Here is a 24,287-nt window from a genome sequence, read left to right as displayed (position 1 = left end):
AATAGCCCAAATACAAAATTCCCTCTTAATTTCCACACTCATGGCAGACATAGGAATAACCATCTGGAATCTGAGTGAACGGCACTGTTTCTGTAACTCCCATATCACTTCTATGGGAGATACAAAAACAGTGTAGCACAGTCCACTCCACAGTTTCCAGATCCTGACCTTCCTGTACCTGGCTCAGAGAGAAACCTCGGCCATGAAAATATCCCATGTAATACAGGCTGCACAACTATGGTTGTTTTCTAACTATTCTAATATTAATAATACGAGGCATTATTCCGTACAATATAGACCTTTGCAGAATTTCTTTATACAAAATTAAAGAGTAACCGCCGAATTAATTTTTATTTCAGAAATTAATATTACACATGAAAATAAGAAACTTTGTAATATATCTTATCTTCTGGAATGATCTTTAAGTCTTTGTTCGCACGTTCTGTTTTTTCATGCAAATTTTCTGCTGCGTTTTACAGTACCAGCAAAGTCTATCAGATGTCAGAAATCTCATTAACACAGCTTGTTTTTTATGTCCTCAGTACTTAGAGCAAAACTTTGGGTTTTGCAGATTGTAGAGTGTCACTTCTTTCAACATATTTCACCCATTGAAAGCAATGGGTGGTGCAAAAACCACTGAAAAAACGCAGATATCAGTTTTTGCGGTGTTTTTTGTGCCAAAACCTGATGAAGTAGAATCAGATTTTTTTTTATGCACTAAACTTTATCAGCATGTACTAGAAACAAATAGAGCAAGATTCTCACTGCCAAGAGAGCAGGTTTTGCCTGTGGAAAAAAAACGCATCAAAAACGCAACGTGTGAACATAGCCTTACTCTCAATTCATCTATATTCAGTGAAGATACATTTCCCTATTACTGAGATAGGAGATGACAGATGGTGTTTTTAAAATCCTATGAAGAGTGCAGGAGGAGGAGCTGGAGGGGCAGACACAGACATTCTGATGCAAGTTCTCCTGAAATGACAGTTATGGTTCTCCATAGAACTTTATGAGCACCAACTGTCATCTCCCTTCTCAGTAATGGGAAAAATGGGAAGACAGAGCTTACTATTAGTTTATTATTGGTCAAAGGAAGTGTTCCTAGATTTCTTACATGTAATGTTGTAGATCACAAATGAGCTTCCTAGGAGTCTGAACTCTACATGGCGTTAGATATTATAGGTGCAGGTTTGCGTAGTATGAGTATGTCACCCACCTCAGAGCTTGCTGCATGGAGCGGTCTGGATCCACAGCAGAGAAGGTAGTCAGCAGTCTCCCTGCGGGCTCCCCCTCCAGCTGCCTGATGGGGTCATTCCTGTTGGGGAAATATGGGGCTTCATTGACGTCCATAATGGAAATAGTCACTGCAGAGGTGGACTGGAGAGACATCTGGATGCCGCTGGCCAGAGGCGCTTTATTTGTCACCATGACATTTAGTAAAAAAGCTTTGTTCATTTCATAATCCACCGGCTGAAACAGAAGGGACAGGAGTTACCAGCAGGTAGAGGGGCTTGTAATTTGCTGGAAATGGGACATACTCTTTAGAAAACGGAGTGCCATTGGAAATGCTGGGGGAGCTTAGTTTGTAGTATATTTTCATTAGTAATAAAGGCTATATACACATTTGCACAGGATTATATTTATTATTATTCATTTGCTTCCTAAATTCAAAACTAAGCAATTGGCTACATAGTCTTTAATATTTTCTAATGTTTTGCTGCTGCAGAATGTCTTTATCCAGCTGAGTGATCTGCAAAAATGTTATCAATCAGTCAGAGCTACTGGTTCTAACAATTCTTTATTCTTCCCCTTTCTTCTCTCAGTGTTGGGGCATGTTCACACTACTGTATTTTTGGGTCCGAGTGTTTCCGTGAAAAAATGGACAGCACTCTGACCAATGACATTCCATGGGGCATTGAAAACCGGACTGCACTTGTCTGTCCTCCGCCTGCGGTCAGATTATTTCCACAGGTCCAATGAGTTAGATGGGCAAGTACCATCCAATTCTAGTGTATGCTGGAAAAAAAATCGGACATGTGCACAGCCTACTAGAATAACATAGGGACAAATGCATTCCTTCAAAACGACGGTTAGCACTCATCCGATTTTTACGGTCGTGTGAACGAGCCCTTACAATGAGGCAATGTCCCAACGCAGAAGGTCTTAGACTTTAAGATTTAGAACCTCTAGTTTGTGATGGCTAGATCCAATAGATCTACCAGCATAACATCAGTAACATAGCCTCTAGGTTTGCTTGGAGAACGATGCTTGGGGAATGCTCTGACTTTTGATGTTCATGTTGCAGCTGATTAGATCTAGCTTTGGAGGTTTTCATTGCGTTTTTTTTATCTTTTTGACTGTTCATTTCAGTTAAACTATGAGAAATCTAGAGTCTGTGATTAAGGCGCTCTGTATGATGGGAGAAGCTGGAATAGCAGAATATTATGGAGCAGCTTTTCACATGAGTGTTTTTTACACTCCCCAGATGCTGCAGACAGGATTGAAATAGCTGCCTGGTGCTTCTTCTGCTTGTTTGACAGCAGCCTCCTATGAATTACCGCAGAAACTTGGCACAGTATAAAAAGCAGGTACAGTGGGGAAAAAAAGTATTTAGTCAGTCAGCAATAGTGCAAGTTCCACCACTTAAAAAGATGAGAGGCGTCTGTAATTTACATCATAGGTAGACCTCAACTATGGGAGACAAACTGAGAAAAAAAAATCCAGAAAATCACATTGTCTGCTTTTTTTTTCATTTTATTTGCATATTATGGTGGAAAATAAGTATTTGGTCAGAAACAAGCAATCAAGATTTCTGGCTCTCACAGACCTGTAACTTCTTCTTTAAGAGTCTCCTCTTTCCTCCACTCATTACCTGTAGTAATGGCACCTGTTTAAACTTGTTATCAGTATAAAAAGACACCTGTGCACACCCTCAAACAGTCTGACTCCAAACTCCACTATGGTGAAGACCAAAGAGCTGTCAAAGGACACCAGAAACAAAATTGTAGCCCTGCACCAGGCTGGGAAGACTGAATCTGCAATAGCCAACCAGCTTGGAGTGAAGAAATCAACTGTGGGAGCAATAATTAGAAAATGGAAGACATACAAGACCACTGATAATCTCCCTCGATCTGGTGCTCCACGCAAAATCCCACCCCGTGGGGTCAGAATGATCACAAGAACGGTGAGCAAAAATCCCAAAACCACGCGGGGGGACCTAGTGAATGAACTGCAGAGAGCTGGGACCAATGTAACAAGGCCTACCATAAGTAACACACTACGCCACCATGGACTCAGATCCTGCAGTGCCAGACGTGTCCCACTGCTTAAGCCTGTACATGTCCGGGCCCGTCTGAAGTTTGCTAGAGAGCATTTGGATGATCCAGAGGAGTTTTGGGAGGATGTCCTATGGTCTGATGAAACCAAACTGGAACTTTTTGGTAGAAACACAACTTGTCGTGTTTGGAGGAAAAAGAATACTGAGTTGCATCCATCAAACACCATACCTACTGTAAAGCATGGTGGTGGAAACATCATGCTTTGGGGCTGTTTCTCTGCAAAGGGGCCAGGACGACTGATCCGGGTACATGAAAGAATGAATGGGGCCATGTATCATGAGATTTTGAGTGCAAACCTCCTTCCATCAGCAAGGGCATTGAAGATGAAACGTCGCTGGGTCTTTCAACATGACAATGATCCAAAGCACACCGCCAGGGCAACGAAGGAGTGGCTTCATAAGAAGCATTTCAAGGTCCTGGAGTGGCCTAGCCAGTCTCCAGATCTCAACCCTATAGAAAACCTTTGGAGGGAGTTGAAAGTCCGTGTTGCCAAGTGAAAAGCCAAAAACATCACTGCTCTAGAGGAGATCTGCATGGAGGAATGGGCCAACATACCAACAACAGTGTGTGGCAACTTTGTGAAGACTTACAGAAAACGTTTGACCTCTGTCATTGCCAACAAAGGATATATCACAAAGTATTGAGATTAAATTTTGTTTCTGACCAAATACTTATTTTCCACCATAATATGCAAATAAAATGAAAAAAAAACAGACAATGTGATTTTCTGGATTTTTTTTTCTCAGTTTGTCTCCCATAGTTGAGGTCTACCTATGATGTAAATTACAGACGCCTCTCATCTTTTTAAGTGGTGGAACTTGCACTATTGCTGACTGACTAAATACTTTTTTTCCCCAGTGTATATGGACTACACTGCACCATTTAGTGAATAGGAACCATTCCCATACACAGTGCACAACGCGAGCAGCAGAGGCCATACTGACACGTGAGCCTTATTGACTACAATCGCCTATCTAATGACTCTTCTGGCTGCTCGTAATAGGATTCCCAATAAGGTACACTGTCCTCCCTACGAGCTATCAATAAATCTTCATTTACTTCGAAGGGAGCTCAATGCGCTCAAATGTATCATTAAATAGATGAGAAACATGAGCCGAACTTTTCTCCCAGTAACTCCTAACCACTGCCTACTGCTACAGATTCTTTCTTCCCTTGGCATCAAAGACATTGCCCTGTCCTGGATTGCCTCATACCTTTCTGACCGCACATTCAATGTTTCCGACTCTAAACTGGAGAAGTGGGCAGCAACTAACAGAATGGTTTTTAAAAGGGAAAAATGCAAAGTACTACATCTGGGCAATAAAAATGAAAAAAGCATATACAGAATGGGGGAATAGGCCTAAGCAACAGCACATGTGAAAAAGACTTGGGTATACTAATAGATCACAGACTGAATATGAGTCAACAGTGTGATGCAGCCGCAAAAAAGGCAAATGCAATTCTAGGATGTATTAACAGAAGCATACAGTCTAGATCACGTGAAGTCATTATTTCCGTCTACTCCTCTTTGGTCAGACCTCATCTGGAATACTGTGTCCAGTTTTGGGTGCCACATTTTAAAAAAGACATCAACTGGAGCAAGTTCAGAATAGAGCGACCAGAATGGTGACCGGTCTGAAAACCCTGTCTTATGAGGAAAGGTTGCAGGATTTGGGATTGTTTAGTTTGCAAAAGAGAAGACTGAGAGGAGACTTAATAGCTGTCTACAAATATCTAAAGGGCTGTCACATTGTAGAAGGATCAACTTTATTCTCATTTGCACAAGGAAAGACTAGAAGCAATGGGATGAAACTGAATGGGAGGAGACACAGATTAGATATTAGAAAAAACTTTTTGACAGAGTGAATCAATGAGTGGAACAAGCTGCCACGAGAAGTGGTGAGTTCTCCTTCAATGGAAGTCTTCAAACAGAGGCTGGATAGACATCTGACTGGGATGATTTAGCGAATCCTGCTTTGAGCAGGGGGTTGGACCAGATGGCCCAGGAGGTCCCTTCCAACTCTACGATTCTATGATTCTATGATTCCCACACTACCTCCTCATTCCGCCCCCTCTCTGTTGGAGTCCCCCAAGGCTCTGTCCTGGGGCCCCTACTTTTTTCCAACTATAATCCACCTGTATGCAGATGACACTCAGATCTACCTCTCTGGCCCAGATGTCACCTCTCTGCTGTCCAGAATCTCGGAGTGTCTATCAGCCATATCCTCCTTTTTCACCTCTCGCTTCCTAAAACTCAACGTAGACAAAACTGAACTCATTATCTTTCCTCCATCTCACGTATCTTCCCTACCCGATCTATCTATTATGGCAAACAGCATCACGCTCTCTCCCGCACCTGAAATCAGCTGCCTCGGAGTAACTCTTGACTCTGCCCTGTCCTTCAAACCACACGTCCAATCTCTTGCCACCTCCTGTCGCCTCCAACTCAAAAATATTTCCAGAATCCTTCCCTTCCTCAGTCCTCAATCTACTAAAACTCTTGTACATGCCCTCATCATCTCCCGCCTTGACAAATGCAACACACTCCTCTGTGCCCTCCCTGCTAACTCTCTGCACCACTCCAGTCTGTCCTCAATTCTGCTGCCCGACTAATCCACCTCTCTCCTCACTACTCCCCCGTATCCCCCCTCTGCAAATCCCTCCATTGGCTCCCAATTCCCCAACGAATCCAGTTCAAACTACTAATACTGACCTACAAAGCCATCCACAACCTTTCCCCTCCCTATATCTCTGAACTAATCTCCCAATTTCTTCCCTCACGTAATCTTCGATCCTCCCAAGACCTCCTACTCTCCTCCATACTTATTCGTTCCTCACACAACCGCCTCCAAGATTTCTCCTGAATATCCCCTATCTTCTGGAATGCCATGCCTCAACACGTCTGATTATCCACCACCCTCGGATCCTTCAAACAGAACCTGAAAACCCTTCTTTTCAGGAAAGCTTACAGCCTGCAATGACCATTCTGCCGCCTCACCACCGCCTGAGCTGCCGCTTCATCACCACCAGAGCTGCTGCACCCCCAACCTTCTGTCTCTTCCCCACTATTTCGTAGAATGTAAGTCCGCAAGGACAGGGTCCTCTCCCCTCTGTACTAGTCTGTCATTGTAAATTTGTTTACTGTTAACGATATCTATAACTCCCCTCTTCTCATGTACAGCACCATGGAATTATAAATAAATAATAATAATAATAACACACTGACTACTGGACTGCAAAATGGCGATGGGGTTGGGGGTATCGACTTAACCTTTCCAGCCCAGCTCATGCCCAACTAGTAGTAGATAAACTCATGATATATTCTTGTCATTGCTCACCTTGACCACAGTAACAATGCCCTCGTTGGTAACGGGGTCTGTTTTCACCGTGAAGTGACCGGCAGGATCGCCACTAATGATGTTATATATGGCATTCCAGTTGGGAGTGTATGGCTGGTCTCGATCCACCACCGTCAGATTGGTTACGACAACATCAATTCTGTTCTCCGGCACCTCTCCAGTGAACTGAGAGGGAAAATAACACATTAAGAGTAATTTCTTCATAAAATACTACGGTCTGGGCTTAATATAGGCTTAATATAGGCTGGGACTTGCCATAATACAGGTGCTACAATGTGCCTGCATCACAGACGTCTGATTTCCCTTGAATCAACAACTTCCTACTTAAATTACATGAACATGAACCTGTCAGGTCCGATAACGATAGAAAAGTGCCCAGTTGCTGTACTGAAAGCACGGCACTTGGGAGAGTGCCAACTTTCACTCAAAGTCATGTCGATGTGGTTTCAGGGCTTCAGTCATTGCTCATATCACTGTGAGCGACAGCTGTAATCATGCCCCACCACGGTGACTGGCGGCAGGCACTGTAGCCAGGTGCCAGTCAATGTGCCAGTGTGCTTACATCCGCAGTTCACTGCGTATTGAGTGGTGAAAGTACCCTGGTTGGCACACCTCTATGACTCTCTAGGGTTCCGCACTTTCAGTATGGCGGCTAGGCATCTTTCTAACGCTATTAACCTACAGTTTGCTCCTGTATCTGTAGGCGAATAGCATTATCTGACGTGATAGGTTCTCTTTAAAGGGTTATTACCAAAATCATAATGTGGTCTCAATATTTCTGTACATACAGAATTAATCGTGTGTCAATATCACATATATTTCTATCTTCACTGATTTTGCTGCTATTAATTCACCTAATGTTGACCCCCTCTGTAGGGGTCTTTTTACCCTTCCTTGCCACTGGATCCATCCTTCAGAAGTTCTAATTCTGTTGGTCGGACATGACCCAGTGTAATAAGATATCTGACAGCTGGGTAGTAGCACAGCTCAGCTATGCTATGCTGAAGATCACCCTGATATCAACTGCATTTGCACCTAATCGTCCCTGCTTAATTTGTGAAAAACAGATGCACCTATGACCCTGTCTAATAAAACATTCACCAGACACTTGCACGGCATCTTCACTGCCCGATGGTAGAATTCTGGAGTAAAAGCTTTGACGAATCGGGGGCAATTGAGAGTCTGTAGTAGATAAGATGCTTTTTTAGCAGAGCAGTATGTTGGGCTCACATTTTCTTAAATCCTATGTTATTCCGTAAACCATTACAAACAATCTAGTTGGATGGAGGTATCAGAAATAAGGCTACATTCCCACATTGAGTTTTTGGTGAGATTTTTACACTGCATATTTTTTTTAAAAAATGCAAGTAACCTAGTTTACTTAGTGGGTACGGAAATGGTGCAGAAAATAAGCAACATCAAGAGCTCATCGTCGGAACATAGCCTAACTGAATACAACAATTCCTAGAACAACGACTTTGAAGGGGTTGTTCAGGATTACAATAACATGGCTACCACCTTCAACCAACAAAGATGCCACCCAAGTCTGCAGTCTGTGTTTGGTATTATAACGCAATTTTATTAAAGAAGCACTCTCATGAAATGCTTATGGGCTAAAACTGTGTAAGTGAATATGTAATGTAAGTATATTAATATACTCACCGACCACAGTCTTCTTCGGTTTCCAGTGCCTATCCGGTTCTCTTCTGGGTTTCGTGATTCTGACTTGCTGGGTCACACAGTCCTCTATGTATGAGCCGGAAGTCACTCATTCAATGTAAGCTTATGGACCATCCTTATAACACTCTATAGACTTACACTTCCATCTCACACATAAACCCAATGGTGATCCGGTGAGTCGGAACGACCATCACATTACTCAGAAGAGGAGCGGAGCAGCGCTGGACATCGGAGAAGATGACGGTTAGTGAGTGTATTAATTGGTTTAGCCAACATCAGTTTTCATGGAAGTGCTTCTTTAAAGTGAATGGTGCTGAGCTGCAATACTAGACACAAAGTGCAGACAGGGGTAGTATTTTCTGGAAGAGATCAACCATGTTTTTAAAATCCTAGACAATACCTTTAAGAAAAAAGTAATGGAAAAGATGTAATTTATGTCACAGCTGTTTTGCTTTTTGACACATTTCTAGATGTATTATGACTATGCTGCACCCTAATATGCCTAGGAAAATCAGCATGACTGCATGGTACATATGAATTTGGCGGAACCTGTAGCATGTGCATGGATTTGTACAATCCCCTTTCAGATAAGTAAGCCAGTGGCAGAAATATAGGCAATAAATCTGCCATGTGTGAATCGGATTGCTGAAAAACCGTGACGCTATTGCACACTAACTTTTTTGTGCATCTGTATTTTTCCCGGTACTAGATGACACCGAATGGATGAAAGTGATTTCTAATAGCTATTGCTGTATACTCATAAATTATCAAACATGAGTTAGCCACAAGAAGATTGGAATGGATTTCAGTCATCTAGCTCCTAGACGGCCAGGAGGATGTGGGGGGGGGGGGGGGGGGGGAGTCCTGTCCTACTTGTGATAATATAATATCATCCTAACAAGTTGTGTTATGGAGGTCAGATGGAAATAGGAAGCACTCGATAAAAAAATAAAAAGAAAGAACTTGACTTTGGAAAGTTGAAAGCTAGCTGAGTGATTGCAGAATTGAATCCAGCTCTGACAGCACAAAAATCTTTAATCGGTTCCCTGCTCCTCTCGTACACTGAAATCCCTGATACCATCACCTTGTTAGGAAGACAAATTGGGAATTTATCCAGAATTGGATCTGCCACGCTCCCCTGTGACTGATGTAGCCGGCGTCGGACTGACCTTTAACATCTGTTGTGCTTCACAATACCTGATCGTATCATGAAGAAGCCGCAAGCGATAAGAAAAGAGGAGAACTCGTTACGTTCTGCCTGGGGTGTGTGATTATTCTCTCTGCTCTGCACTCCACTTTCTATATTTCCTGCTCCGCAGCAAGGCAAGAGTGGATTAGCGGTTTAAGCTCTGCACAGCTCAATGTCCTGAATTTATCTAGAGTAGTGCTTGAAGGAAAGACCTTGAGTGCAAGCTCTTTGGCCTCGGAGTTTCCTACCATAATGTTGACTTTACTGAACAAGGTCTTTATTGTGGATTTTGAAGTCAGCCTTTCTAAAAAGTTTTGACATATTTTAGATATGTGATGTGGCAGACTTATATATGTGACTAAGGGAGTAGGTTGCGTTAGTAAAGGGGAACCAGTGACCTTACCGTTTTTTTTTTTTTTTTTAAAACTCTATTTATTAAATGCATAATAGTACATACAGGCAATGATATCCAACAAATACCATAAATTTAACTCTTAACCAAAAAAAAAAAAAAAAAGAAAAAACCCCTCCCTCCCATCCCCACCGTGTGCGAACTGAACTCTCACATTACGTCGATGACTATGGTATTGGAACCCGATTACGAAGTGTCTCAAGTAAGGACCATGAGGACCTTACCATTTCTTAAAGGGGTTGTCTCAATATCTTAAATAGGTAAAATTGTAACGTTCTTGTAAAATCAAGCTACTTTGCAATTTACTTTTTATTAAAAAAATCTTCTCCATTAGCAAAAAACGGAAAGATTTGTAACGTTATATTTCACTCTTCATTGTCTGAGCTACAGGCCTTTTCTGCCCTCTGTCAGAGGTGGACAGTTTCCTAGGAAAGGAGTATGCACTTCCAAGCTGTTCAATATACAGCTTGTAAGTGCAGCTCTGAAGTTTACTTGATCCAATTAGCTTGAGTGCCCCTTCTTTACTCGGTTCAGACCAGCGACGGAGCCAAGCTGGTAGTCTGAATTGTCAATCTGTAGGAACAAACAGCTCCCATGGTAAATCGGAGGAGGCTAGGAGGCAGGGGAACAGTATGCTCCTGAATAATGAAGATTGCACAACCATTTTATGATTTCTAAATATATCTTGATACGGCTTCCATATGCTTTATGAGGACCTATATTTATATTTTATGAATATTTGTTAGATGCTAACTCCATAGGTTAATGTCTTAAAATACTGTTGTATCTGGTACAGGGAACCATTTTGTACATGGTTGATCTTCCTATTTTTGTTTGTCGTCTTACTTCCAATACTTTGCTGGCCAAGAGCATGTGCATTCCAATCACTGTGCCAGTGCCAAAGATTATGGTGATAGTGACATAGTTCCATTGTGCATGTCAGGAACTTCTTGTTTCGCATCCTGGGAGTGACTTTTTCAGAGGAGACAGCTATGTGTCATACTGTTTATGCGGCAAGAGCATGGTAGGTGCCCTGTGTTATGAAACATAGTACTAGATAACTATGGCAATAAAGTTTTGGTTTTCCCAGGCCTTTGTTGAGAGCCACCAGGGCTGTGGAGTCGGAGTCGGAGTCGTGGTGTCGGAGTCGGAGTTAGTTTTGGTTGGAGTCGGAAGAAATGTACCGACTCCGACTCCAGCTTTTAAAAAAATGTATTAATATTTCATAATTGAACTTTCATATGAATTTTATAAATGTTACTCAAATATATATGTTCTATCAAACTATGAACAACAGTGATAAGCAGTTCTGCTGGAGATAGAGACATTTCTTACTTCTTGTGTGTCACTGTTCTCCACTGCCCTTATCTAATCTTATACTTGGTTAACCTCATGCTGCCCCAACCCCCCTACTTACAATGTATGAAACTGAAAGTGAAAATGTGTTGCAAATTCTTAGCAGTAAAGCTCCTCCTCTAGACTAGATCATACTAGGTGTGCGTCTTCCAAGCATCTCACAGCTGCCTGCTACTCAGAAGAGGAAGACTGTAAGAAGTATTATCCTTTCAACAAACTTTGCATCAGTTAACTGTGAGTACGTGAGGAATAATAACAGTATTACTGACCACTATATCAGTTGTACGACCTGGCAATAATTTTGTACAATTGTTTTTAGGAAAAACAATTGTCATTTGGATTGTGAATGCAGAATTAAAAACCTGAGAATGTCAAAGAAGCATCACATTAAATCAGCTGTATTTGAACATTTCACCATCACTCAAGATAGAAAACATTATGTCTGTCAGTGTATGACAAATGATCCAGACGAAAACAAATGCTGTGAAGCCAAGATGAGTGCATATTCAGGCAAAGATAAAAATGTTCCTACCAGAGCTTCTAATCTAAAGAGACATTTACAGCGCTTTCATCCAGAAGTACTGAAAGCAGTGGATGAGAAAGACTGCATCCAAACCAATGAACCAGTGCCCAGCTCTTCCAGCCAAACAAAGGAGCAGAGAACTTTGCAGCCATCAGTTGCAAGATATTTTGTCAGTGACAAAGTTACTGTGACAATGACAGTGGATACATTTAAAAAACAGATCATAGAGCTTGTTGTAAAGGATAGTGTGCCTATTTCATTATTTTCATGACCAGCTTTTATGTGTCTGAATGGGGAAATGGCCCGCAAGCTTGGTGTTTCTCTGGAGAGAGAGAGTATTAGAAAATTAGTAATCGAAGAAGCTTTTAAACAAAAGGAAGAACTTAAAAAAACTCTCAAGGGACGCGTTCTGTTTCTTAAAATGGATGCCTGCACACGTCACAGAGTGAACTATTTTGCCATCAATGTCCGATTTGTTTGTGACAAAAATGAAATAGTTACCAAGACATTGGCAGTAAAAGACACCAAAGCTCATCACACCAGTGAGTTTCTCCAGGTCTTGGTGGAAAAGGTTCTGCAAGACTATGAACTTAAAAAAGAGCAAGTTCTTTCTGTCGTAACTGACAATGCTTCAAATATGATAAGTACTATTAAGCTAATGAATGAGAGTAATGATGGTGACCAGCAGCTAGAAGAACATTCTGGGTCCACAGACACAGAAATGTTTGAAATAGAGGAACACAGTATTGTAACTGAGGAGCAAACTGAAGTTGCTTCAGATGAACAGCAACATGATAGTTTAGATGATCTTGTTGAAACTGTGTCAATATGTTCTTTCATTCATCACATGCGCTGTGTTGTGCATATGCTACAGCTGGCTATAAGAGACAGTCTGCAAGAAGGACATGCTGCTGCACTGATTGGCAAGGTGAGAAAATTGGCTACTGTTGCCAGAACCCCTAAAGTTGACTCAATTTTGAAGAGACGTGCTGGAAAAGGGGCAATTATTGATCAAGCCACACGATGGGGCAGTACTTACTTAATGATTCAGCGCTTGGTTGAACTGAAAACCTTTCTTGTAGACATGGCTAACCCTCAACTGACGCTAAATGAAAGTCAGTGGAATCAGGTGACTGAGCTGGAAAAATTGCTAGAGCACCCATTTACAGTGACTAAAAAATTACAGGCAGAGGACTTAACTCCAGGTATTTTCTTAAAGGAGTGGAAGAACCTGATGTTTCGCCTGTCCCAAAGAGGAGGGTTAATTGCAAGTGGCATTGCTACATCAATGAAACGGAGAGAGGAGCTACTATTACAAAATAACATTCTTTTGGCAGCTGTTTATGTAGACCCAATGCATCGGATTCTTCTAGATGATCAACAGCTAAGTAAAGGAAAAGAAGCTCTCTTTGAAATAGCAGTAAGGATGAAAGGGTTGCAGAACAGTCAGGAGGAACAAGAAGAATTTGGTCGTCCTGCCACATCTTCACCCTCATCATCAACTGATGAAGAATTTAATTTCGAAAAATATTTCGATCACAAGGACCGTGCAAAACGTTCCCGCATAGAAGAAGAGTCATCCCCATCAAGGAACACAGCCAGTACATTTCAGCAGAATTTTTCATGTGCACTAAAAGAAATTGAGAAATTTGACCGTTCATCAAAAATAACAGTGCAACAAGCGATTCCTCTGTACCCTGACATTGTCAGAGATGTTGCCCGAGTGGTTACTGCTTTGCCACCAACACAAGTTAGTGTAGAGAGGTTGTTCTCTGCTCTCAAAATAATTAGATCAGATTTGAGGGCATCCATGAAGGAGGATCTGACAGAGGCATTACTTTTTCTGAGGACAAATTTATAGATTTCTTCTTATTAACTGCATAAAAGTGTTTATTGCATATTTACTTACAGTTTATAAAAGTTTATAAAAGTTATTTGCTATATTCTAATTGTATTCTAATAAATGTAGTTTTTGCTCTAAGTGGTCTGATTACTTATATGATGGTGAGAAACTGAATAAGCACGATGTTTAATATTTTACAACAGTAAATTTGTTGTTATGAATTGGCCATTTATGAAGGAATCGGAGTCGGAGCCGGAGTCGGAGCCTGATAAAATCCAGGAGTCGGAGTCGGAGTCGCAACTGTGGCTTACCGTCTCCACAGCCCTGAGAGCCACAATATGGATCTACTAGAGAATCAAACACTTAAACTTGAGTTTCTCATGGCACATTCTTATTAGAGTGTTGAACCTCTGAAATAAAATGCTTAATTGGTCTGAATTTATGTCCGGGATATTGCAAATCTGGATGTGTCATCCATACTCAATTGAAATCATGGCAATGTTCAATGATATTGGCCAAAACAGGGCAAGAAGGCCATTAATTGCCAGCTCTGGATTGAAGATATTTCAAAAGGTATCAGTTTGAGCAGCGTTCTTATTTAAAGGAGGTCTGTCAGCACCAAATTATTATTCAAACCGGCACCCAAGGTGTGGCCAAATAGCTCTGTGTACCTTCCAGCCTACTTATTATCCATCTAGCTACATCCTTCTCTGACTCCTGTAAAGCCAGAACTGTCAATAATGGAAGAAGAGGATGTAAATCAATGGAAAACAAGTAGGTGGGAAGGTCCATGGAACTATTTGGTCACACCAAGGGTGTAATGAGTGCTTGTGATTGGTTTGAACAGTCAGTTTGTACCTGGCAGACTCCCTTTAAACATAAAAATATACCCCAAAATACTTACGATTACCTGAAAAATGCATCCAAAGATAAACACTAATGATAAATATCACCTTTCATTAACATGAATATTTTCAGGTATATTGTGTAATCCTGATTTACTGAAGTACTTGAACCGATAAAAGGAGAAATGTCAAATCAATAAGAAGTCATTAATAAAGTCACAGCCTTTATGAAATCGATCCACTTTTAACCACAAGTGCAACTTCACCCCCTTATCAGCCTGGCTACTAATTAGCAATGGGGAGCTTGTGTTAATTACACATCATCAGTTTACGGTAGTGTTACCCTCATATCCAAGATGACAGATGTTAATGAATGACGTCAAGAGATCAGAAACTTGTACAGAGACATTGATTCATTAATGTATCTCCTCATGAAGTTGATTTCCTTCAAAGAGCTTTTCTTAAAGCTTCCAGATCAGGCGTCTCCTGGAATTCTGTGTCCAGTTCTGGGCACCACATTTTAAAGAAGATTTTGAAAAACTGGAGCACATTCAGAGAACTATCAGGATGGTGAGCAGACTGCAAAGTATGTCCTATGAAGAACGGGTAAAGGATCTGGGAACGTTTAGCTTGCAAAAAAGAAGGCTAAAAGGAAACTTAATAGCTGTCTATAAATATCTGAAGGGCTGTCACAGTGTAGAAGGATCATCTCTATTCTCGTTCGCACATGGAAACATGAGAAGCAATGGAATGAAACTGAAAGGGAGAAGATACAGATTAGATATTAGAAAAAACTTCTTGAGAGTGAGGGTGATCAATGAGTGGAACAGGCTGCCATGAGAAGTAGTGAGTTCTACTTCAATGGAAGTCTTCTATCAGAGGCTGGACAGACATATGTCTGAGATGGTTTAGTGACTTCTGCATTGAGCAAGAGGTTGTACACGATGACCCTGGAGGTCCCTTCCAACTCTAACATTCTATCATTCTATGATTCTAAAGCCAAGGTGTACAAAACATAGTGGAGAAAACTGATTTCCCTTGGTTGGTCCAAGCATCAGCATTCAGTAGGGATGGCCTCTGCTCTGCCAGAACAATAAAGCTCAATATTGTGTCAAAACCTGGGTCCATCTAAGAACCTACCTGTACTGTAGTGGCCAAGTTCGACCCTGGACTGGATAAACATCGAGGACAATAAGGATTCATCTTTGGGGTACATTTTCTCAATCTGAGATTTGTTTTTATTTCACACTATTAGATTTGCTTTAACCTTTATCACATATTTTTACAGTATATGTTTGACCCTAAGGATGTATTTACACTGCACAATTCCCAGACACAAGCATTTTAGGAAAGCTTGTTTCCCAATAATCGTAATGCAGCAGAGTGTATCTTCTGAGAATGACCACTGGTATATCAGAGAACTTCAATGAGCAAGTTATCTTGAGTAAACAGTATTTACTTCATATGGGTAAACATGAGATAAGAATTCAGAAGCACACAGTCTGTGCTGCTGCCATAATACACTCAAAAGCGAAAGTAAAAGTAACAACAACAATAGAGAGCTTCCCTCTCCATAAAAGAGCAAACATATAACTTCACACTGTTGCCATCTGCTGTCAGGCTAGTGTAAAGTCCTCCCTTCACTTATAATAATTCCTGATCTGTTGCATATGTCAACACGCGTTCTCAACAGTAAGGTCTTATTCATTCAAACCCAACTTTTTTTTATTAGTCTCTGGTGTTTATCAGTATTCAACACCTTCGTGAAGATGTCTGCTGTCATTTCTTCAGTAGGACAATATTCAACTTCAGGATTCCTTGTTCCTGATGATCTCTCAAGAAATGATACTTCACATCAATATGCTTGTTCTTGGATTGACTCTTTCTATCTGAGCAAGAACAAGACATCCTTGATTGTCCTCTTTCAATTTTGTCGGTTCCATCTGTGTTTGTCCTAAGTCTGTCAACAATTGTCTTAACCAGAGAACTTCTTGACTTGCATGTGCTGCGGCAACATATTCTGCTTCTGTTGAAGACAGTGTCACAATTGACTGTTTCTTACTTGTCCAACTTATTGGTCCACCTGAGAGGAAAAAATATGTCCACTGGTAGATCTTCTGTCAGCTGGATCTCCAGCCCAATCTGCATCAACGTATCCTGTTAAAATGCAATTATCACTTGTTGGTAGTTTGAGCTTAACATTGCTGGTTCCTTTCAAATACTCTCTTCACAGCATTCCAGTCAGCTTTATTTGGTTTTGACACCTTTCTACTCAGGATTCCTACAGCTGCTGCGATGTCTGGGCTTGTAACGGTCGCTAGATACAGTAGCTTTCCTATTGCTGTTCTGTACTCTTCATTATTTGGTAGCATATTTTCTCACTATTCATCTCTGTAAGATAATTAGTTTCCATTGGAGACTTTACTGTTTTTGCATCCTTCAATCCAAATTTTTCTGTTATGTCTTGAATCATGTGATTTTGAGTCAGTAGGAAACTTCCGTCTTTTTCTCTTTCTATCTGTATTCCTAGGTACTGTTTCACATCTCCCAAGTCTTTGATTTCGAAATGTCGCTTCAGAATTTTAGAATGTTTTCTTTATCCCTTTCTTGTTCAGAACAAATCAAAATGTCGTCTACATATACGAGTACATAAATCCATCTATTCATCAGCCTTTTTGTGTACAAGCATGGATCAGCTTTGCTTCTTTGAAATTTTTCATTTGTGAGCACTTCTGTGATTTTGTCATTCCACGCTTTAGCTGCTTGCTTTAAACCATATATGCTTTTCTGCAGTTAGCAAACTTTGTTTGGGTTTCTTTCATCCTTGAATCCTGGAGGTTGTTCCATGTAAATGTCTACTGTTAAAATCTCCATTCAAAAATGCTGTTTTACATCCAGATGTATCAGTTCCATCTGTTTCATTGCTGCAACTGTAAGTAAAGTTCTTATTGTAGTATGTTTGCCAACTGGAGCAAATGTCTCATCATAGTCTTCTCCATATTTTTGAGAATACCCTTTAGCTACGAGTATTGCTCAGTATCTTTCAGGTGTGTCATCTGTTTGGCATTTTACTTGAAAAATCCATTTACATCCTATGGCTTTTCTTCCTTCTGGTAAATCTGTCAGTGTCCATGTATTTGAGTCATGCATGGATTTTATTTCTGTTTCTGTTGCTTCTATCCATTTATTAGCTCCTTCTTTAGGGAGTTTAGATATGTCTTCCCAAGAGGAAGGTTCATAAATTTTAATTGTGCTTGTCATGTATGAGAGACATTTTGGTGGTTTACCTTTGTTTTCTATCATTGAACATCTTGGTTCTGTGTCTGTTCGTAGTTGTATATCTTCATTTTCAGTATTCTGTTCTTCATCAATTTCAACTACTTTCTCATCAGATACCTCTTCAGCTATGTCATTGCTGTTTTTCTCATTTTTTGTTTCCAGTGAAATCATAGTGTCTTCATTTAGATCCTCAATGAATGTCACACTGTTACTCACCATGGCTCTGTCTGTTTTGGGATCTAGGATTTTGTATCCCTGCAATTTTCACTATATCCAACAAATATTCCCACCATGGATCGGTTTTGAAGTTTGGAACGTTTTTCCGTTGGATTGAATATAAAAACTTTACATCCAAAAACTTTTAAATGATTGACACTTGGTTTCATACCTTGCCACAGTTCATATGGAGTTTTATTCAGTTTTCTGGAAAAAAGTCTTTCTGTAGATAAGTAGCTGTCATTGCTGCCTCACCCCAATATTTCTCTGGTAGTTTGGAATCTGTCAGCATACATCTCATCATTTCTGTCAGAGTTCTGTTTTTCCTTTCTGCTACTCCATTTTGTTCAGGTGTGTATGGGACAGTTTTCTGGTGTTCTATTCCATTCTGTCTTAAACAGTTTTCAATTTTGTGACCTGTAAATTCACCTCCATTATCACTTCTGTCCCTCTGTATCTGGATTTTTTTCTTCAGCTTTCCGTTCACTTGGTTTTATCTCCTTCTGTGTTATGAATGAGTCACCGTAGGAGGCAAAAACAGAAATACTAGCTAAGTCCAGAAAACCAGAGAAGTTGGCAGCTATCGGATTGCAGACCCCTGAACCTATCAACAACTAGCAGTAGCCGTGGGGGGTTCCTACGGTGCCCTAGACCCCTCAATCACAGCCGGAGAACTAAATAGCCTAAAGACAGAAAGGGAAATCTAAACTGCCCCAGAGCAGACCCCAAAGCAATAGGCAGCCCCCAACAAATAATGACGGTGAAGCAAGATGAAAAAACTCTCACACAGATAGAAAGATAGGCTGAGCAAATGATGGGGCCCAAGCTAACTAAATAGGACAGGATAGAAAAGCTGCTGTCTGCAATCCGCCCAAAACCCTATCAAAACAAGAGCCAACAGACTGATAGGGAAAAAAGCCCTGAAGACGCTAGGCTTCAAAAAGACTATATCAGCACTCAGGTATTTTCTGAAGACAGAGCAAAAAGGAATTCAGCTCAACCCAGCAGGGAATGGCAGAAATCCAGAAAAACAAGGCAAAACAAAATCAAAACACAAATGCAAAAAGCAGAGCAGAAAACTTAGCTTTTGAGGAGCAGGAATCAGACTGGTCTCCTAGAATCCCTCAGAGAAATCACCTGCAAGGCAGAAGGGCGTCGGCTGCCTTATATCCAGTGAGCAATTCCAGTCACCCAGTCATCATCATCCTGCACAGGTGCTTTGTAATCAGCCTCACTACCTTCCTTCACCAGAAGAGGGAGTTCATCAGACCTCAATGGTGAAGGGGAAAATGAACTCACAACACTTCTGTTTACAGAGCTTATCTGCTTCTACGGTGTCTGAGGTTATTGCTTGTAATTATCTTCTGGGATTCTGTGTTCTGAGCTATCTCCTGGGACTATCTTCTGGGCCCATAATCTGTAGCAGAGTGTATCTTCTGAGAATGACTACTGGTATATCAGAGAACTTCAATGAGCAAGTTATGTTGAGTAAACAGTATTTACTTCATATGGGTAAACTGGGTAAACATGAGATAAGAATTCAGAAGCACACAGTCCATGCTTCTGCCATAATACACTCAAAAGCAAAAGTAAAAGTAACAACAACAATAGAGAACTTCCCTCCCCACAAAACAGCAAACATATAACTTCACACTATCGCCATCTGCTGTCAGGCTAATGTAAAGTCCTCCCTTCATTTATACTAAGTCCTGATCTGTTGCATATGTCAACACGTATGATGTCAACAGGTTATCAATATCCCGACAAACGAACAAAATGCTTGTTTGTCAGGTGAAATAATTTTGACAGCTTATTTGTATAAACAGAAAATGTGCTGCCAAGAACAATGACTACCTATGCACAAAGATCGATCTATTACTAATCATTTTGTGCTAATCATTAGCCTTGTTAATCACTAAAGGATCAGGAAAATTTTCATCTTTGCGGTTTAATTTTTTCCCTCACTTTCTTGTAAGAGCCATAACTTTTTTTACTTTTTCATTAACATTGTCACATGAGGGCCTGCTTTTTATTTGACAACCTTTAGTTTTGAATTACACCATTTATTTTATCATTCAATGTACTGAAAAAAGTGGCAAAAAATAGTGGAAAAAATGCAATTTTGTTTTTTTTCTATTCATGGCTTTCATTAACCCCTTCATGACCTTTGACGCCACATAGGCATCATGAAAAGTCGTGTCAAAACGACCCATGATGCCTATGTGATGTCATGACTTTAAAGCCCCCCTGCGGGTCGGGTAACTGGGGTCACTGAAAGGTCACCCGACCCGCACACAGAGGACACCTTAGAGTTAACCCTAGGGGGCGTGGCTTAGCCCCCACGTGCCTACGATCGCTCTGATTGGCTGTTAAAAGTGAAACTGCCAATCAGAGCAATTGTAATATTTCATCAAAGAAATTTGATGAAATATTACAAATCCAACCATGGCCGATGCTGAAATAGCATCAGGCATGGCTGGAGACAATGAACCGACCCCCTCCCCAACTGACTGACAGCGCCGATCGGCCGCCGCCACCATCTGACGGCGCCAATCGGAAGCCGCTGTCAAAATCTGCCCCCCCACCTTCCCTCCGGTCCCCCCGCCCTCCGATCACCCCCTCTCACCCTCCACGAGGCCTCCGAACTCCCTCTGGCCGTCCCGATGTCCCGCCGTCCCGGATCATGGGCGCCGCCATCTTGGAAAATGGCGGGCGCATGCGCCGTGCGCCCGCCGGGAATCTGCGACGCTGTGGATTCATTCATTTATTTTGCTCACTGTCACAGTGATCAAAATAAATAAAAAAGTGAATCACCGCCCCCTTATCACCATAATAGGTATGGACGTATAATAAAAAAAAGAAAATATTTTTATTTTTATTTTTCCATCAGGGTTAGGGCTAGAGTTAGGGCTAGGGTTAGGGCTAGGGTTAGAATTAGGGCTAGGGTTAGAATTAGGGTTAGGGCTAGGGTTAGAATTAGGGTTAGGGTTGGAATTAGGGTTAGGGCTAGGGTTAGAATTAGGGTTGGAAATAGGGTTAGGGTTGGAATTATGATTAGGGCCGGAATTAGGGTTAGGGCTGGAATTAGGGGTGGGATTGGGGTTAGGGTTGTACTTAGGATTGGGATTAGGGTTAGGGGTGGGTTGGGATTACGGTTAGGCTTGTGGTTAGGGTTAGAGTTGGGATTAGGTTTAGGGGTGTGTTGGGGTTAGGGTTGTGGTTAGGGTTATGATTAGGGTTGGGATTAGGGTTAGGGGTGTGTTGGGGTTAGGGTTGGAGATAGAATTGAGGGGTTTCCACTGTTAAGGCACATTAGGGGGTCTCCAAACGCGACATGGCGCCACCATTGATCCAGCCAATTTTGCGTTCAAAAAGTTAAACAGTGCTCCCTCCAATTCAAGCCCCGATGTGCACCCAAACAGTGGTTTACCCCCACATATGGGGTATCAGCGTACTCAGGAAAAATTGCACAACAACTTTGGGGGTCTAATTTCTCCTGGTATCCTTGGGAAAATAAAAAATTGGGGGCTAAATAATTATTTTTGTGGAAAAGAAATTATTTTTATTTTCACGGTTCTGCGTTATAAACATCTGTGAAGCACTTGGGGGTTCAAAGTGCTCACCACACATCTAGATTAGTTCCTTGGGTGGTCTAGTTTCCAAAATGGGGTCACTTGTGGGGGGTTTCCACTGTTTAGGTACATCAGGGGCTCAGCAAACGTAACATGACACCCACAGACCATGCCATCAAGTCGGCATTTCAAAACGTCACTACTTCCCTTTCGAGCCCCAACGTGTGCCCAAACAGTGGTCCCCCCCCCACATATGGGGTACCAGCGTACTCAGGACAAACTGGACAACAACTTTTGGGGTCCAAGTTTATCCTGTTACCCTTGTGAAAATAAAAAATAGTGGGCTAAAAATCATTTTTTGAGGAAAAAAAATATTTTTGTTTTCACGGCTCTGCGTTATAAACTTCTGTGAAGCACCTGGGGGTTCAAAGTGCTCACCACACATCTAGATTAGTTCCTTAGGTGGTCTAGTTTCCAAAATGGGGTCTCTTGTAGGGGGTTTCCACTGTTTAGGTACATCAGGGGCTCTGCAAGCGTAACATAACACCCGCAGACCATTCCATCAAGTCGGCATTTCAAAACGTCACTACCTCCCTTCCGAGCCCCAACGTGTGCCCAAACAGTGGTCCCCCCCACATATGGGGTACCAGCGTACTCAGGACAAATTGGACAACAACTTTTTGGGGTCCAAATTTATCCTGTTACCCTTGTGAAAATAAAAAATAGTGGGCTAAAAATCATTTTTTGAGGAAAAAAAAATATTTTTATTTTCATGGCTCTGCGTTATAAACTTCTGTGAAGCACCTGGGGGTTCAAAGTGCTCACTATGCATCTAGATAAGTTCCTTAGGGGGTCTAGTTTCCAAAATGGTGTCATTTGTGGGGGAGATCCAAAGTTTAGGCACACAGGGGCTCTCCAAATACGACATGGTGTCCGCTAGCGATTGGAGCTAATTTTCCATTCAAAAAGTCAAATGACGCTCCTTCCCTTCTGCGCCCTGCCGTGCGCCCAAACAGTGGTTCCCCCCACATATGGGGTACCAGCGTACTCAGGACAAACTGGACAACAACTTTTGGGGTCCAATTTATCTTGTTACCATTGTGAAAATAAAAAATAGCGGGCTAAAAAAACATTTTTGAGCAAAAAAAAATTATTTTTATTTTCACTGCTCTGCGTTATAAACTTCTGTGAAGCACTTGGGGGTTCAAAGTGCTCAATACACATCTAGATAAGCTCCTTGGGGGTCTAGTTTCCAAAATGGGGTCACTTGTGGGGGAGTTCCAATGTTTAGGCACACAGGGGCTCTCCAAACGCGACATGGTGTCGGCTAACGATTGGACCTAATTTTCAAATCAAAAAGTCAAATGGCGCGCCCTCCCTTCCGGGCCCTGCCGTGCGCCCAAACAGTGGTTTATCACCACATATGAGGTATTGGTGTGCTCAGGAGAAATTGCCCAACAAGTTTTAGGATCCATTTTATCCTGTTGCCCATGTGAAAATGAAAAAACTGAGGCTAAATAAAATTTATGTGAAAAAAAAGTACTTTTTTTTTTTTTTACGGATCAATTTGTGAAGCACCTGGGGTATCAAAGTGATCACTATGCATCTAGATAAGTTCCTTGGGGGGTCTAGTTTCCAAAATGGTGTCACTTGTGGGGGAGCTCCAATGCTTACGCGCACAGTGGCTCTCCAAACGTGACATGGCAAGCGCTAAATATTCAAGCATATTTTCCATTCAAAAAGTCAAATGGTGCTCCTTCCCTTCTGAGCCCTGCCGTGCGCCCAAACAGTGGTTTATGACCACATATGAGGTATCGGTGTACTCAGGAGAAATTGTCCAACAAAATTTAGGATCTATTTTGTCGTGTTAACCATGTGAAAATGATAAAATTGATGCTAAAAGAAAATTTATGTTGGAAAAATTAAAATGTCCATTTTTTTCCTCCACGTTGCTTTAGTCCCTGTGAAGCACCAGAAGGGTTAATAATCTTCTTGAATGTAGTTTTGAGTAGCTTGAGAGGTGCAGTTTTTAGAATGGTGTCGCTTTGGGTATTTTCTGCCATATAGACCCCTCAAAGTGACTTCAAATGTGAGGTGGTCCCTAAAAAAATGGTTTTGTAAATTTTGTTGTGAAAATGAGAAATTGCTGGTCAACTTTTAACCCTTATAACTTCCTAACAAAAAAAAAAATTGCTTCCAAAATTGTGCTGATGTAAAGTAAACATGTGGGAAATGTTATTTATTAACTATTTTGTGTCAGATAACTCTCTGGTTTAACAGAATAAAAATTAAAAATTTGAAAATTGCGAAATTTTCAAAATTTTCGCCAAATTTCCGTTTTTTTTCACAAATAAACGCAAAAATTATCGACCTAAATTTACCACTAACATGAAGCCCAATATGTCACGAAAAAAGAAAAATCAGAATCGCTAAGATGCGTTGAAGCGTTCCAGAGTTATTACCTCATAAAGGGACACTGGTCAGAATTGCAAAAAATGGTCAGGTCATTAAGGTCAAAATAGGCTGGGTCATGAAGGGGTTAATGTGGTAAAAATGACCTGGAAACATGATTATCCAGGTCAGTATGATTGATACCAAACTTGCATCTATTTCTTTATTTAACTATTTAAGAGAGTAAAAAACAAAATTCTGAATATTTAACATTTATTTTATTT

The 24,287-nt window shown here is 41.1% G+C and overlaps 1 protein-coding gene across 1 annotated transcript in view; it reads right to left on the bottom strand.

Moving 5' to 3' along the window:
- The window catches only part of CDH4 (cadherin 4), a 1,048,908-nt gene that overhangs the window by 34,851 nt on the left and 989,770 nt on the right, over positions 1-24,287 (bottom strand). Inside the window, exons 9-10 of the mRNA XM_073582496.1 lie at positions 6,677-6,862; positions 1,217-1,470 (exon numbers count right to left, since the gene is read on the bottom strand). Coding sequence (XP_073438597.1) covers positions 1,217-1,470; positions 6,677-6,862 — 440 coding nt within the window. The remainder of the gene's footprint in view (positions 1-1,216; positions 1,471-6,676; positions 6,863-24,287) is intronic.

Source organism: Dendrobates tinctorius, unplaced genomic scaffold, assembly GCF_039654945.1.
Source record: "Dendrobates tinctorius isolate UK_male_01 unplaced genomic scaffold, ASM3965494v1 ptg000071l, whole genome shotgun sequence".
Classification (NCBI taxonomy): Eukaryota; Metazoa; Chordata; class Amphibia; order Anura; family Dendrobatidae; genus Dendrobates; species Dendrobates tinctorius.
Note: the sequence above shows the minus strand (reverse complement) of the source record. Positions and strands in the feature narration are given on the sequence as shown.